Source organism: Prorops nasuta, unplaced genomic scaffold (assembly GCF_024137725.1).
Source record: "Prorops nasuta isolate Cenicafe-Biocafe unplaced genomic scaffold, Cenicafe_Pnas_1.2 PNAS00011, whole genome shotgun sequence".
NCBI lineage: Eukaryota > Metazoa > Arthropoda > Insecta > Hymenoptera > Bethylidae > Prorops > Prorops nasuta.
The window spans coordinates 2,400,009-2,413,289 of NW_027116808.1; the positions used below are offsets into that span (position 1 = coordinate 2,400,009).

Here is a 13,281-nt window from a genome sequence, read left to right on the forward strand (position 1 = left end):
GACGCGCAGGGTCGATTAAACAGGCTTTTCTTGATTTCCGGTTTTTCCTCTCACCACTATATGGACACAGTCTGGAAAGCTGATCTACCGGTTCACTCGGGCACGGAGTGTCGAGCCGAACGACAATGATGAGGATTGGTAAAAATGACGAGATTTCCAGACATCGCCTGATTGGAATAATTAATCAAGGGCCTCTTTGATCGATCGAGTCTCTTTTGGGAAGATGCAAAAAGCTACAGCTTTTTGTTTCAATAATTGTGACCGGCAGCGACTTGGATCAACAAACTTTTACTACCTCGCACTGAAGTAGAAAGTTGATATGCAGGGGAGAGAGAGAGAGAGAGAGATCCCGAAGGCGCGTACACGCACACAGATGCAAACGAACAAGCGTGTAGGCATACATAAGTGAGGCAAACGTGTCCTCGGCACTCGTCAAAACGTTGGTATTAAAATAAAATTCAATAACTGGTTCCACGACTTTCTACCTTTCGACATTGGTCTCTTCGGGAAACGGAGATGTTCTTTTTTTATCAGCCGATAAAGATGCGTCCCTGGCATTACACACATGTTGGGCGGGAGGAAGGCGGAATTTTCAAACTGGGAGAAGAACAGAAAATCGCGGAGGTAGGAAAGTTTGCTTTGCTGAAGAGACTTGTCGTTTATAAGTTTGTCGGAGGAATCGTTTCCTTGAGGCTCGAGTGGGAAAAGCTCGGGAATAATATGGTGCGAAGAAACAATCATGAACGGTTGTTCGGACTTTCGGTTTTACCTCAATGGAAAAAAAATGAATCACTATATATATGTACAATTGTGAGATTCATGGAAGGAATGGTATTTCGAGGCAAAGAGGTAAACAACTGTAAGGTAATTTTTGAAAGGTGGGAGTAATTATGCATCCGGTGTGGTTCTCGGAGCGATGGAGGAAAGTTTGTTAAGCCAACTTCCGGATAAGGCTGTAACCATAATGAATTAACTAGTTGTAGCCAGGGCTGTACTCGTAAAAGAACGATTACAGATAATCGACTGTTTTATCAGGTTGTAACACCGATGCAGTAATAATGAATTAGGTTGCTGCGACGTTTTATAGTCCCTCTTTATGAGTCATTCATTCCAGAGATACGTCGCTCCTGCTATTTCACTTTAAAGTGCAGGATTTTAGTTATCCACCCGCAAGAAACTTCATAACGCTCGACGCTTACTGAATTTTCAGCTCGAGTGGAGCTGCTGCTTCGTCGATGATCATGATGGTTCGACTGGATCGATCGGAGGCTCTTCGTTCTCGCGTAATTTCATCATCTCCATTTATAAATTATCAGCTCGACAAATTTCACTCGATTCTTCCATTAATCTTTGCTTTGATCCTAACGCGCAATCGTAGAGGAATCGCGCGTCCTTTCTAAACAATTTCGTCCTGCAGAACTTTGGGGAGATTTGTGTCGAGGAGAGAGGAGTGGGAAAATCGATTTATAAAATTGATAAATCGGAATTTTTGGTGTCGTAGAAAAGTTGGCGAGTTTCGACGGTAAAAAGCGAGCGAGTTTAAGGTGGGGAATCGATAGTTGGTCGAGCAAAAAAGGGAAAGAAGCTGAAGAGAGGAGAAGAGGCCTTGCTTCTGCTTTTTCCAGTTTGGCGGGGCAACAACAAAGTTGGATGTATTCGTTCGAACGCTGGAAGAGAAGGTATTGTTCATCGGAAGAACCGACGAATTTCTCACGCGCCATCGGAAGTCTTTTTCCAGTCAGTTTCCCGTGTCGTATAATGCGGGAGGAAATTCGTAAGAATTCTCGCGCGCCGCTACTCACCTACTACTCGAAGAACAAGGTGAAAGTCATTCTGAGAAACTGCCGTTACGGATTCAGCGAGGAGCCGAAGCGAGGAGATCCACTTCTCCGGCAGAACGGCGACCGACGGACCAGAGGGATTCCCACCTTGATGAGGATTCTTAAAAATCCAGCGATGTCTGCTACAATTTTTACAAGGCTTCCTGGCAAAAACCCAGACCCTCCCCTAGCTCATATCGGGCACGGAGCAAATTTTCCTTTACAAACGCGAGTTTTAATTTTCCAAATAGTCGTTTGAGGTTTCCACAAAGTTTCCTCTGACTGAGCGCTCTTTAATTTGCACGTCGGAGCAGTTGCATTCGGATAATAAACATAAGAACGGCCGGAAAATATAGCGTAGTGCAAATGCGCCCGTAATCCCCCCGTATATTTCCAGGAATAACATATTTTCCTCGGAAAACACTGGCGATACGATAGCAGCTTTGAGAATAAGCTACTTTAATGCACCTTCAAGTTCCTGCCGTGAACCGCCACACAAAGGGATATTACAACCATAATTCGAACGTGGAATATTTTTTTCGCCACGCAAGCCTTTTCACTAAGGATTACTCGGATAAACCGGGTAGTTTATTAGGCTCCGAGACAAATTTCAAAACGGCCGGAATTTTTCCACGATTTCCTCGAGACTCCGTCGCTTCTCATCATGCGTTTCTTAAAAAATCTTAAAAGTCGTAAGGAATAACGTACCGTTTGGTAGGAATCAGCAGGAACATCCAAGAAGCAGCCATCGAGGGAGTAATCTTGAAGTATCTTTTATCCTATTGAATTTAGAGGTATAGGTTATAGGTTCCATGACAATTTTAGAAACAATCTGAATTTTTCCACAATTTTAAAACTAAATTTTCCACGATTTCCTCGAGGCTCTTCGTCACTTTTAACGCGTTTCTTAAAATAATCTTAGAAGAACCAAGAACTCTTAAAACCCATATGAAATAACGCTTCATTCAACGAAAATCAGCTGTTACATCCAAGAAGCAGCCATCGGGACCGTAATCCTCGACACATCTCTTATCCCATTGAACTTAGAGGTGTAGCGTGGATACCGGGTTTGGATTTCATTACGTATTAGGTCACAACGGGATTAATGCGGAAGCCAAGAGGATTCCTTCTAATCTTCCTGACGGGATCCCCAACGTCCTTGAAAATTATAATCCCTACCACCTCATCGAGTCGAAACACCGAACTCTGACCTCTCGCCATATATCCCGTACCTCGAACTCTACAAAAGTGTAGAAAAAGGCGGGGAAAAAAATGACAGTAGCGAAAAGCAAAGACGCCAATGATTTCGCTATAAAATTGGGTGTATTAAAATCTTAAGCAAGTAGATAGCGGAGGATTTAGAGTAGGTTTCGCTCGGACCAGTTATCCTTGAGATAGCTAAGAGGCGAGCGTGGCTGAAACTGATATTACGTGCATGGACCGGTCGTAAAGTTTCCGGAGGGTCCCCTTGGACTATTTTCCCTCTTCCTCCCCCCTCCCCTTCAGGCCAAGTACAGTGCTACCATCGGGTACCGGCTACCAGTTGGAGAGCAGAGCTGCGCACGTCGTGTGTCGGAAACTGTCCTCGTGTTCTCGCAACAACTGTCATCAACGTAAATTTCAAGGACGCACGGGAGAAGAGCGTCACGAAGCTTACACGACGGCTTCTCTCGGCTTATACGCGTGTTTATTATTAATCCCACTGTGACCCGTGCCACGTAATGAAATCTACACCAAGGGTACTCTCTCCGAAGCATGCTTCCGATAAATTTGCCCATTTAACGCCATCCGACTCTTCTTACCCTGAAAAACTCTAATATCCACGGGAAATTAGCAATAGTATTATATATACTACGTTATTAAGTTTCAACAATATTCACCATCATCCTTATTTACATTTATACCCTCCCCCCTTAAATGTATATAACTACAACTACATTTACCAAATTACTCTTTGCAGAGAAACGAACAACGAAATTAAATTCATTCCTATTTAAGAATCTCCCCCCCCCCTTAAGAGGGTCAGAAAAATTCGAAAGAAAAAATGGCCTATTTTCCTTTCATTCTCTCAAATTGAATCTCTCGCGCGGAATTACTCGTTCTTTCTACAGCCTCTCTTCATTTATACAGCGGTGACGTAACGAGCCGTTGAGTCCCGCAGGAATATAAGGTACCTGACGTTCACCATCCTCCTCCTCCTCGTCGTCGTCGTCGTCGTCAAGAAGCACGATTATAAAGTTTGCCCGTAGACACCCTTTGTTATATCAGTTTCGAGACTGCTATCTATTTCTATTCCCAGCCGCGGACTCGCCTGGGACGGAGTTTTATTACCCACCGGGCCATCCTGGATTAATATATAGATATATATTATACTCGTACACATGCACACACGCCGAGTGACTCCCGAGATACCGGGGAAACGCGTCTCTACCCCGGAATTTCCAAGTTACCCTGATAAAGCATCCTATCGTTTTATCACACGATACCATTCGGTTCTGCTTATATATATATATATATATATATATATATATGGAACCTCTTCGATTTATGAGCTAGTCAACCATACTCGTGTATTATACGTGTGTGTGTGTGTGTGTGTGTGTACCGGAAGTCATCTTTGGATGATCGAGATAGGCCAATATATCAAAGCTAATTAATCTCGATGATTAATTAGTAGGTCGTGGTAGTAGCTATATATATATATATATATATATATATATATATATGCTTGTGGAAAGCGACTCGGAAATAAAGACTCCGTTCCCGAAGAAAAAAAGCCTCCACCAGGCCTTTCATAGTCTTGAATTACTCGATTTACTCGAGACTCCGTGTCTCCGTTTCACCGCGCGACGATCCATTTGTGAAATCAGCTTGAACGATAAATAATCGAGCAATGTGCGGGACACGGTTGAATGTATATATAGTATATATACAGTGGTAAAGCAGTAGAAGGATTGAAAGAGTGAGAGAGAGGGAGAGAGTTTTCCTGTCCTCCACGCGACAAAATCCGCCCTTCAAAGCGCGATTAATTAAATTTTCAGCGAGGCCTGCGTTATTTACGACGCAGCTGCTCCAATCCTTTTAATTTTTAAGGATTTTCAGAGCTACGCGGTGAAGGACCCGGCATTCAAATGATTCTTGTTTGCCAAGCAAACAGCTTTGCGGAGCGAGACGGAAATATAGTGTGTGGCTATGTATGTGTGTGGGTGCGGTGGAAAATGGGAAGTGGAGCAAAGCTAAACCCTGGAGTGGCTAACAAAAAGGTAGTAGGTGCAGCGGGCGAATGCAAATTCGTGCGAAACTTATCAGAAGAAGGAAGAAGCTCGGCCAATGAGAGGGATGGGTGCATTTTTTTCGACCAGCGTCGGTGAATTTGTCGGGAGGGCCAAAGGACTGCGCGTCGCCTGGTACCACGACGCATCGAGATGGAAAATAATGGCAACAGGATCAGCGTTATTAAGTATCAAAACTAATGGAATTCTCGCGGGACCACAATTTAACGCGGCAGAATCGAGGAAATTGAAAACAACGCGGAGAACGCGAGAGGGGGGGGGGGTTCAAAGGGGGCGATAAAAAGGAAAATTGGAGAAAATGAATTTAATTGGATAGCGAATAACTTCCATTTTGTGGAGGATCAAAGGAAAATCAAATCAAGAGTCCATCCGGGGTCCGATTGGAATTCTGATCAACTTTTTGTTGCAGTCGGCGGCTCCGCTAAGCCGAATAACCGGAGCGTATTTGGCTAGGGAAAACTGGCGCGAAAACGAAAAGTGAAAAAAGCTCGGGTGTGCGCGCGATAAGCTCTTTTTGTACGGTGGCGAAGGGGAGTTATATATATATGTAGCTAACTTTCCGGGGGACTTATATAAACCCTGGGGAGGCTATCGGTCTGGTTACGTTACTGGAGCACACGCAGTGTCTTGTGGAAAGAGAGAGTGGAAATAACGGGCCGAGGGTGGTAAAAGAGGAGGGGATAGAAAAGTACTGGGACCACAACAAACTGTAAGTCCCCGTAGCTTTTGTTTTGCATCGACAACGCCAGAGGGCCGTTCCGAGTCTGGCCAGTACCGAGTATCCGCATCCGTCTCCACTTCCAACGGTACATTCCTCCCATTACCCCCCCCCCCCTTCCACATCTCGCGTAAACAGGCTTCCTCCTGCTGACAGTCTCTCGATACCGGTTCCTCGCGCGAACGGTCGATGAATGCTCGCGTAACCGGAATGGCCCTGAAGAACTGTACCGCTTTCCGCTAACATCCATCGACGTTATTAGCCTTCTTCCTTATCTATATATATATATATATATATATATAATGCAGTTTTTCTTCCCAGTATTATTACAACGTACCAAAAAAAAAAAAAAAATAACTCGCCTACAAACCTAAAAACTCCAACTTCCCGCTACAGAAAAACGTAACGCTTGGACGATATGCTTTAGAAATTTTCAGTTGATTTAATTTCAAGCATTTTCTTTTTTTTACAGATCCCGTGGTAATCGAGTTTCATTAATTAAGAAGAGAAAAGTAATTACGAAGAAAGCCTCGTGTACTTAAAGTATTCCATAGCCCAGAATGTGCGAAGGGACGTGAAAAGGGGACCCTCCCCGGTTTTATTATATTTTCAAGCCGGCAGAATCGAAAGGTCCGCGCCGCTCCTCTTTCATCCCATCCGCGTGACAAAGTCAAAGCTCGGAAAGCTCGGCAAAGCATAAAGCACCTCCGGCCGGAATAATTCTTCGCGATAATTTAGCCCGACCCAACTGCCAGAAATCTTTCCCACTATTCAATTTAAATATTCCTTTTTTCAATTATCCATCCCTCCCTTCGAAGCTTCCACCTTATTTTTCATTCAAACAACCTTTTTTCAGAAATCAAACGTCCGCGTTAAAGAATTCTCCGTCGATCCCATCGCGATATAAATATCGATCCGCGTCAGGGAGAAGCATCCAGCATGAAAAAACCCACTGGACCCTTTTTCCAACCCTCTCCCCTTCCCACGTAATTTCCCTTCTCGAAATTTCTATCAATCACACCACAGGGTCTGGAACTTTCACCACGTGACTAAATCTACGTCATCGATATCCCATATAACACACTTGACTAAAAGTTCTCTTACAGGCATCTTTTATCATCGAATTGACTAAAATACATCTAAAAAATGTCTTTAAGTTACTCGGTGCTGTATGAGATGTTCCAGAAACTTGGAAAAAATCTTTCTATAATGAGGATGTAAAGCGAATCTACAGAAGTTTGATGATTACTCATTGTTCGTCCTAACGAATGGGATCAAAGAAACTAGAGATCCGTTAAAATAGTTTCGCAAGTCTAATGCAAAGAATATATATATACGTGTGTGTGTGTGTGTGTGTAGAGCGAAGGCTCCGGGAAAGATTTAGACAGACATAATTACGCGAGAGAACGATCAGCCGTGTATAAGAGGATCGATATGCGGGTGTTGCTTGCCTCAACTACTCATATACATTCGTCTATATACATATATATATATATATGTTTGCTCCAGAAAAGTTCATTCCACGCCGAGGCCATTCACGGAGAAAGGATTTCGTTGGTGCAATGGCAATCCTACCGATTCCCACGTCCCTTTACGAATAATTTGCCAGCATCTCGCTTCAGGATAGACCGATGCTTGGTTGAAAGAACGTTCGAGTTGTAACGAAGAAGGTAATTCACCCAAAAAGTACTGTTTCCTGCTCAGCTTTCTTACCAAATGATCTTTGGGTTTCTTCAGTATTTACCAGTCGCGATCAGGTGTTTACTCGGTGCAGAATGATGATTGAGTAGCTTCGAGTAATTCGCGCAATTTTTCGATATATTCGATATTATTTATCATTGTTTTCTTTTTATGAATATTTTCAACGATTCCTTGTACGAAACAAAAAGACGAGGAATCATCCATAATTTTTATCAATTTTCTGCGTTAAAAATAAAGACGAGAAATTATCCCATCGTCTTCAATCGATCATCGATTACGCTTTTTATCAATTTTACACGAAACAAAGTGGAACGATGAATAAAAATGAGGAGATCCGAAATAATCGATCGAGCTGCTGGCTTCTGAGGTATAGGGGACTGAAGGGGTTCGGGAAAAAAGGGGGGTGGTAGGAGGGGGGGGGGGCATAGGTGGTGTGGCACGCACATTTTTACGCCAGTTTTCTCAATTTTTCCACGGCGCGGTTATTACGCTCTCGCGGCAGCACATTTTTCCAGCAGCCACAGCTAAAGTTTTTATCTCCCGACGCGTGTGTGACGTGACAAAGCCGCTCTTCTCAGGCGTGGCACGCGTGTTTTACTTAACCAAGTCCACCGAACTTGCTCCATCCGAGGATCCTGCTGGAGGCTTTGAAGGGATGAATGGGGGGGGGGGGAATTTAGTAAAGCGGGAAGAAGAAAAATGGTGGCCCAAAAGGGAATACTGAAAATGCCGAGTATAAGAGAAGGAAAAAAGGGAGGGGATGTAAAAACGGGACAAAGTGAGAAAAATGGAAGGAATTATCGGAACGAACGTGTGTGTGTGTGTGTGTGTGTGTGCGTCTCGGAACCAAAGAAGAAAAAAAGCTGTCGCAACGGCGAATTGGAAAGCAGAGTAATCGAATTGCTCGAGATAAAAATTCAATTGACTCGAGGGGGACAATTTTTATTCCGCCCATTATATATATATTATTTAAGCGGACTAAAATCTAGCGTAATACCCCGAGGTAATAAACATAAAATATTGAAGAACAAAGCGGTTGCGATGAGAATAAAAGTAGGGGGGTAAGGGCGTTGCGGTATTTTACAAAATAATTAAAGGTGATTTAAAGAGTTGACGAGTTTTAAATAGAGCTCGCTGAATACGCGTGATAAAACCTGCCCGTGCACTTATCCATCTATATATATATATATATATATCTCTTTGGATGGGTATCTCGTGAAAGGCCGGGATCTCGCGTTAGCCACGGACTTTAATAGACGATAAAGTTTTGTGGGCCAGCGTGAAATCTTGCAAATGTGCAATATGGCCGGCTCGCTCGCTCTTCGAAGCGGGATAGAATAAACGCCTTTCTCTCTCCATCCCTCCTCATCATATATATATATATATATATATATATAGTACACACGATGAAAGGGTCGCAAGCTCCAACCGATCCCGATATGAACTTTTAATACCGGTCGTCGGAAAATATTGCCGCTTGACACTGCAAGAAAAATCGCAGAAACCATTATAACGGAGGAGAGATACGAAATCCAAGCCGCCGTTCCTGTGGGAGAGCTGACGCTTGATATTTTTTCCTCCGGCATTTATCAACGTCCGGAAGCTCCGGATGCAAGACCGGAATGGCGGCAAAGTCGAAAAAAACTTAAATGGACAAAGTTTCCAGCCGTGGCCAGGAAGTCTTTTTTTTATTCTTCTTTGCCTGATTCCCATCAAAGGCGTAAGAAATGAACGAAGGACTTTGGATAAATTCCAGGGAAATTTTTGGAAGGCCAACTTTGCCACTATGTATATAGACTGACCAGCCGGACATTGGGTGTTGCAGAGGGAATTACGCGGACGAGGATTTAGCGTGCGGATCGGTGACAATGGCTTGCGCACGACGGACGTAGTGGAGTTATGAGGATGATGAGGGGGGGGGGGGGGGGGACAAAGACACGCGGTTCGCGTGACCGTGTCGATTTACAGTTGTAGATACGAAAGGCGGTCATGATTGCGAGTGAAACTGTGTTACACAGTGACATCGCGGGAGGTTCCATGCCTGGAGAACACCGGATGCATACGAAATTAAACCTCGGTGCGTTATCGTCGCACGAATGCTATGGAATATCTCTGGATGATCTATGCTCCCTTCCAAATGAATTATATTATTAATATTACACGCTCAACGTTCGTCAAACACTTTAATATAATCACTCTCGGGACGAAACTCGTTGTCGGTCTGATACCGGAAATCGATTGGTACCAACATAGTGGAAAAATATGGTTTTGTAATATGATAGAAAAATGTATGTTAAATATTGTTAAAAAAAATATGTATATGATAATTATTTGAATTATTACAGTCAAATATATTTTGTTTCTTCAAGACGTAATAAAATATATTTGTAATTATGTTTTGAAGAGATAAATTTTATTTGTTTATATTTGTTTATATTTTTGATTATATATTTCTTCGTGAGGGCAACTTTGTTGTCAAAAGAGACTTTTGTGGATATTAGTGAACAGTAAGGGTACCTTCATTGTAAAAATGTCTCAAAAATGATCTTCGTTATATATGTTGAAGAAACAATAGTTCTATTACAGTATTTAGATTTTTTAAGCCACTCATCGAGTAATTACGTTATATTTTTCTTCATTTTCTTACAAAGAAATTAATTCATTGTTATCATCGCATATTAATTTCCAAAGACTTACCTGTCCGTGGAAATCGAATCCGTGTTTCCCAGCGATATCTGCGGCAGCATCCTCTCCTTCCGGTACATGAATCGCGAACTGATTCGAGTAGATGGGCACTGGTCGCGCTCGTGGACGCGCTTCCGGTTCCGAATTAACCGGAGCACCAATCATCAACAGAAGCCACCACACCAAGCTCACTTTTAGGATCATATCGTCGACTCGGTAACCCCCGTAAAACTCGATCTTCATCCAGTCGCTGTTCCTCCCAAATAATAATCGAAATTTCCCAACAACCCTGACGAACTTTCAGCGAACCTCGCGGCAACTTTTACACTCTCGCGACCCACGTGGCCGAAGCAATCCGATACTTTCCACGGTGCTGCGTGATTTGGAGGACGAATGGCCCGATCTGGAACACATGCAAATAATTATGAGTGTACCTCGTGAGAAAGTAAATCCTACGCGAATAACAAATAGGATATTTTTATATCTTACAGAAGAGATTACTCCATAAACAGCAGTAAATATTTCCCATAAAACCACTTTCGTATTTCTTAGTTTGTCCTAAATCTACGCACGAAAAATGCAAATTTGTGTCGTTGCAATCAAAGAAATGATTCGATCATCGATAACCCAAATCGTGAACAATGTAACGAACGAGAAAAAAAATGTTAATAACCAAATTCCTGTCGGAAGCATCGGTTGCATCAGACTGTACCTATAGAGAGGGATAAAGTGAAAATTTGCAGTACAGTCCAGGACTGTTCAAGGATTCCCAGCACGCGACAGCCAACTGTATATGTTCTGGATCCCCGAAAAGCGGAGGACGACGTTTAGAGGGCCAGAAGTAAATTCGCGTCTGCGATTACCTCATATATTCTCGAAATCGGGAACCAACTTTAACGGCATTACCTATATATACCTACACCACTACAAAACGCGTACACGTGTACAATGTGAAATAACTGGGAGTCATCATACTGGAAGGTGGCTGGACGAGAATACGAATCAGCCGTGAAGAATGACGGTAGTTCGCGATGATCCAATTCCGATTGTGGATTATGCGGGTCTTCGTGCTGTTGGCTCCCACCCCCCCCCCCCCTCCTCCCATTTAAGATTCACTCGACAAGTTTCACGCACCTACACGCTACGTCGCGAGACTCGAGCGTTAAATAACTCGAAAATTATTCGATAATCCTAACGAGGAATTTTTATGAGAAAAAAGAACCAAGATTGATGATTCGAAAAATAAAGGGGGGGAGGGTGATGGTTCTTTGGAGAGATTTGCAGGGTTCTGATAGAAAAACCAGGAGCAAAGTGTCTACAGATTTGGAGCAAAGTTGGGATAATAAAGGAAAATCCTAAATCTAGTAACAACAGTGTACCGTCGATAGCATGTATATAGCATACATCTCGTGGAATGAGAGAAAGGCTGATCGTGCTTTGTATGTTCAGGCTCGAATTAGTTAAACTTTCTCACGAAATCCGTATTACGCGCAACTGGAGGAAACTGGTATGGTAAATGGCACGTTAATATACAACTGAATTTCGCACCGACCGGCGACCAGTGATTAACACAAAGCAATTATCGACTATCGGACGGGGAACTCTGTCCAGGAATTAACGAAATAACACGTTTTAAGCTCTGTCAATTTTATGTAGCGGTTTAACAGGTAAACTTTGATATTCTTTCTTCTTCTTCTTCTTCTTCTTCTTCTTCTGGGTTTGATATTGGAGAACGATTATTTGGAGATCGAGTGAAATATTTAAATTGATATATATATATACGTGCGTGTTTTTGCAAAGATTTTTGAAAAAACGTGCTAATAATCGAGAGATACGGTGGTGTTTCGATGTAGAGTATTTATGCAAGTAGATACAGGCGTATATATAACGTCATTAAGCATTTACTCACTTATACATTTGGCTGTTCTGATTTTTATATTGATTTATCTTATTGACTATATATTTTTATGATTTAATTAATATTCTTGTGCAAATCTTTTTTTCTATTTCATTCGATCGTTGCGCTTGTAATTTCGCTGGATATTGCACATCCCCCCCCCCCCTCCCCCAGTGTTATTCATGCCAGTTGGTAATTTTGCTTAGGTAAAAATGGATTTATACGACTTCTTCTTCTTCGTCTCGGCATTCTCCAGCGAAGACAGTTGGGTTTTGTAATTACAGCAACGACTCGTTGGTTCACCAGGGAGCCACGTGGCGCGTGACAGAAATTCTTTCGTTGATTCTCCTCGTGTGCGTCACTTTTGTTTTACAGTGTTTTAACCTCATAATTACACCCCAACCCATTAAAGATGCAATAATGACGTATACATTCGTTTAATCCGTGCAAAATTACCCGCCATTAATTTTTAACTCCATCTTTTCATAACACGTTTATGGTACTTACACTCATTCGAGTTTGTTTAAGTTTCCCACTCTCTTTCTCTCTCTACAAATATACAAAGCGAAAGAGTAAACTCGTGTGAAACGTACTAATTCAAAGAGACTAATTAATTTTAAAGATAAAAGTCTGGTATCATTTGTTCGCGGAGGTATTAATTACAAAATTATGTAAAGAGCTAAAAATTCTTTGATTCGCAAAATTTAAGTGGTAAAACAATTGAACGACCTTTCCCCATTGGCTAGCAATAGCGTAAGTGATCCAAGAACTAATTAACAATTTATAAATAAGGAATTTCTGCACGCTTTAATAATTTTTTAATTGCGAGCTGTATAAAAAAAACTGTACAATTTACCAAACATCATTTGCCGTACATAAATTTATTATTATGGCACGAGATAACCGGACGTATTGTGTATCCAAACTTTTAACACACCCCCCCCCCCCCCTATTTCACGCCTCGTCAAACTTTATCCTGAGTAAACGCGGAAAGAAATTACACCCCGATCATTACCGACACTAAATTTCTTCCCGACACCAACTTTCTAGCCGAATTGCGCCATTGGTTCGTGTAAAAAAACGCGATTTCGAAACGAGTTAATTTTGTAACGCGTGCAAAATCGTGAATAATTTGTTAATTTCCCGTTTTCATTCTTCGCACGTGTT

The 13,281-nt window shown here is 42.2% G+C and overlaps 1 protein-coding gene across 3 annotated transcripts in view; it reads right to left on the bottom strand.

Annotated features, from left to right (window-relative positions):
• Positions 1-13,281, bottom strand: part of Fur2 (furin-like protease 2) — a 226,511-nt gene that overhangs the window by 206,380 nt on the left and 6,850 nt on the right. For all 3 annotated transcript variants that reach the window (XM_066733749.1, XM_066733748.1, XM_066733750.1), the window contains one exon: positions 10,230-10,620. In XM_066733749.1, the coding sequence (XP_066589846.1) occupies positions 10,230-10,460 (231 nt within the window). In that variant the 5' untranslated portion in view covers positions 10,461-10,620. The remainder of the gene's footprint in view (positions 1-10,229; positions 10,621-13,281) is intronic.